Source organism: Neocloeon triangulifer, unplaced genomic scaffold (genome assembly GCF_031216515.1).
Source record: "Neocloeon triangulifer isolate White Clay Creek 2 clone unplaced genomic scaffold, ASM3121651v1 ptg000002l, whole genome shotgun sequence".
Lineage (NCBI taxonomy): Eukaryota > Metazoa > Arthropoda > Insecta > Ephemeroptera > Baetidae > Neocloeon > Neocloeon triangulifer.
In genome coordinates, this window is record NW_026775545.1 from 2357773 (window position 1) to 2359178 (window position 1406).

Here is a 1406-nt window from a genome sequence, read left to right on the forward strand (position 1 = left end):
TTTAAGAGATAAAAATATAAAATTTAATTTTTTTAATGCATATTTAAATTTGTGTTTGAAAATTAGATAATAAAACCGGTTAAACCGGTTTTTATTGATCTGACATTTTGGGAGGCGTGGTCGTGGTCAGACAAACAAGAGCAAGCACGAAGAAAAGTCCTTTACGCTAATTTGTCTCAAAGGTGTTGAGCAATTGTGCCCTGTCCCTGGGCCTTTTGGGCCTTCACTTGGGACGTAAGGCGGCGCCATGGCAATCGGCGCATTTCCAGCGTTCAAGCTCGGCGCCTTGTTCCTCAAACAACTGAGCAAGCCGCTTGCAAATTTTGTCAAAGCACGCGCTAAAAATTCTTATTTCTTTCGCACCTACGTCTGCATGCCTCCTGCGCAATTTTACAACTGGTGCGAGGTAAAGTCTGCAAAGTTTTATTACTCGATACATACAATATTAATAGAATTATTCACTTTCAAGGTTAAAGGAAAAATGTGGAGCATGAATCTTGGATCTTCTGGTGCTTCCGTGCCAAGGTTGAACGAGGCCATGGCCATCGAACTGGGCGCCAACCTCTTAGGCGAGACAGTTATCTTCGTCACTGCAGCAGCTATTCTAGTTTTTGAATATGCTCGTAGCAGCCGAAAAGACCAGGAGAAGGCGCAACGCTTAGAGGACAGACTGTCCCAGATGCACCTGGAGATCACAGACCTGTACTTCATGACAGAACAGCAAAAAGCACAAATTTCAGAGTTGCACAGGGCCCTGGCTGCGGCCCACTGCAACCCAATTAGGCGAGCTCTGATGCCATTGCATGATTACCACGAACAAGGAGGCCAGACTGAACCTGAGCCACCGCCTGCCGGTCGGATTGTGGCTGCTGTTTCCCAGATTCAAATTAAACTTGGACCGAATCGGTGATTTGTTTAAAAGCTCCTTATGGCAAATTATTCTAATCACACTCTCTGTACAGTAAAAAACAATGTTATTGTTGTAGCTCAATTAAATCATGATAAACCACTGTTAACAGTGATTATTGGTTAATTAATTTCCTCTTATACCTAAGCCTATATATTTATTGTACTAAATTTACTTGATCTAATGTCATTTATTACTCATAGTGCAATTTGAAATATTGCATATTTTAGAGATGATTAATTAAACTGTTAAAAAAAATTTGGATCAACAAAAGAATAATTCAACAAGCCTGCCTTAAGGGATCATGGATGTTGTGCAATTTTCTTTTAGGTTCGGTTAAGGCAAGAATCTTATCATATAATACCGTTTTTATGGGTCTTGCTATAGACTGTAATCTTTAATGCTTAAATTTTTTTTGAAACTTTACGATCACGACTTTTATAATTTTTTTTTTTTTAACATTTGTTTACAATGGGATAGTAACGCATGCAAATTGAGT

The 1406-nt window shown here is 39.2% G+C and overlaps 1 protein-coding gene across 1 annotated transcript; it reads left to right on the forward strand.

The window, feature by feature from the left end:
• The first annotated feature begins 130 nt into the window (after positions 1–130).
• LOC132202954 (putative OPA3-like protein CG13603) lies at positions 131–1022 on the forward strand. Its single transcript, XM_059630330.1, has 2 exons — positions 131–406; positions 470–1022. Exons 1-2 carry the CDS (start codon positions 248–250, stop codon positions 908–910), a joined length of 600 nt encoding a protein of 199 aa, XP_059486313.1. The 5' UTR covers positions 131–247; the 3' UTR covers positions 911–1022.
• Positions 1023–1406: the final 384 nt, after the last annotated feature.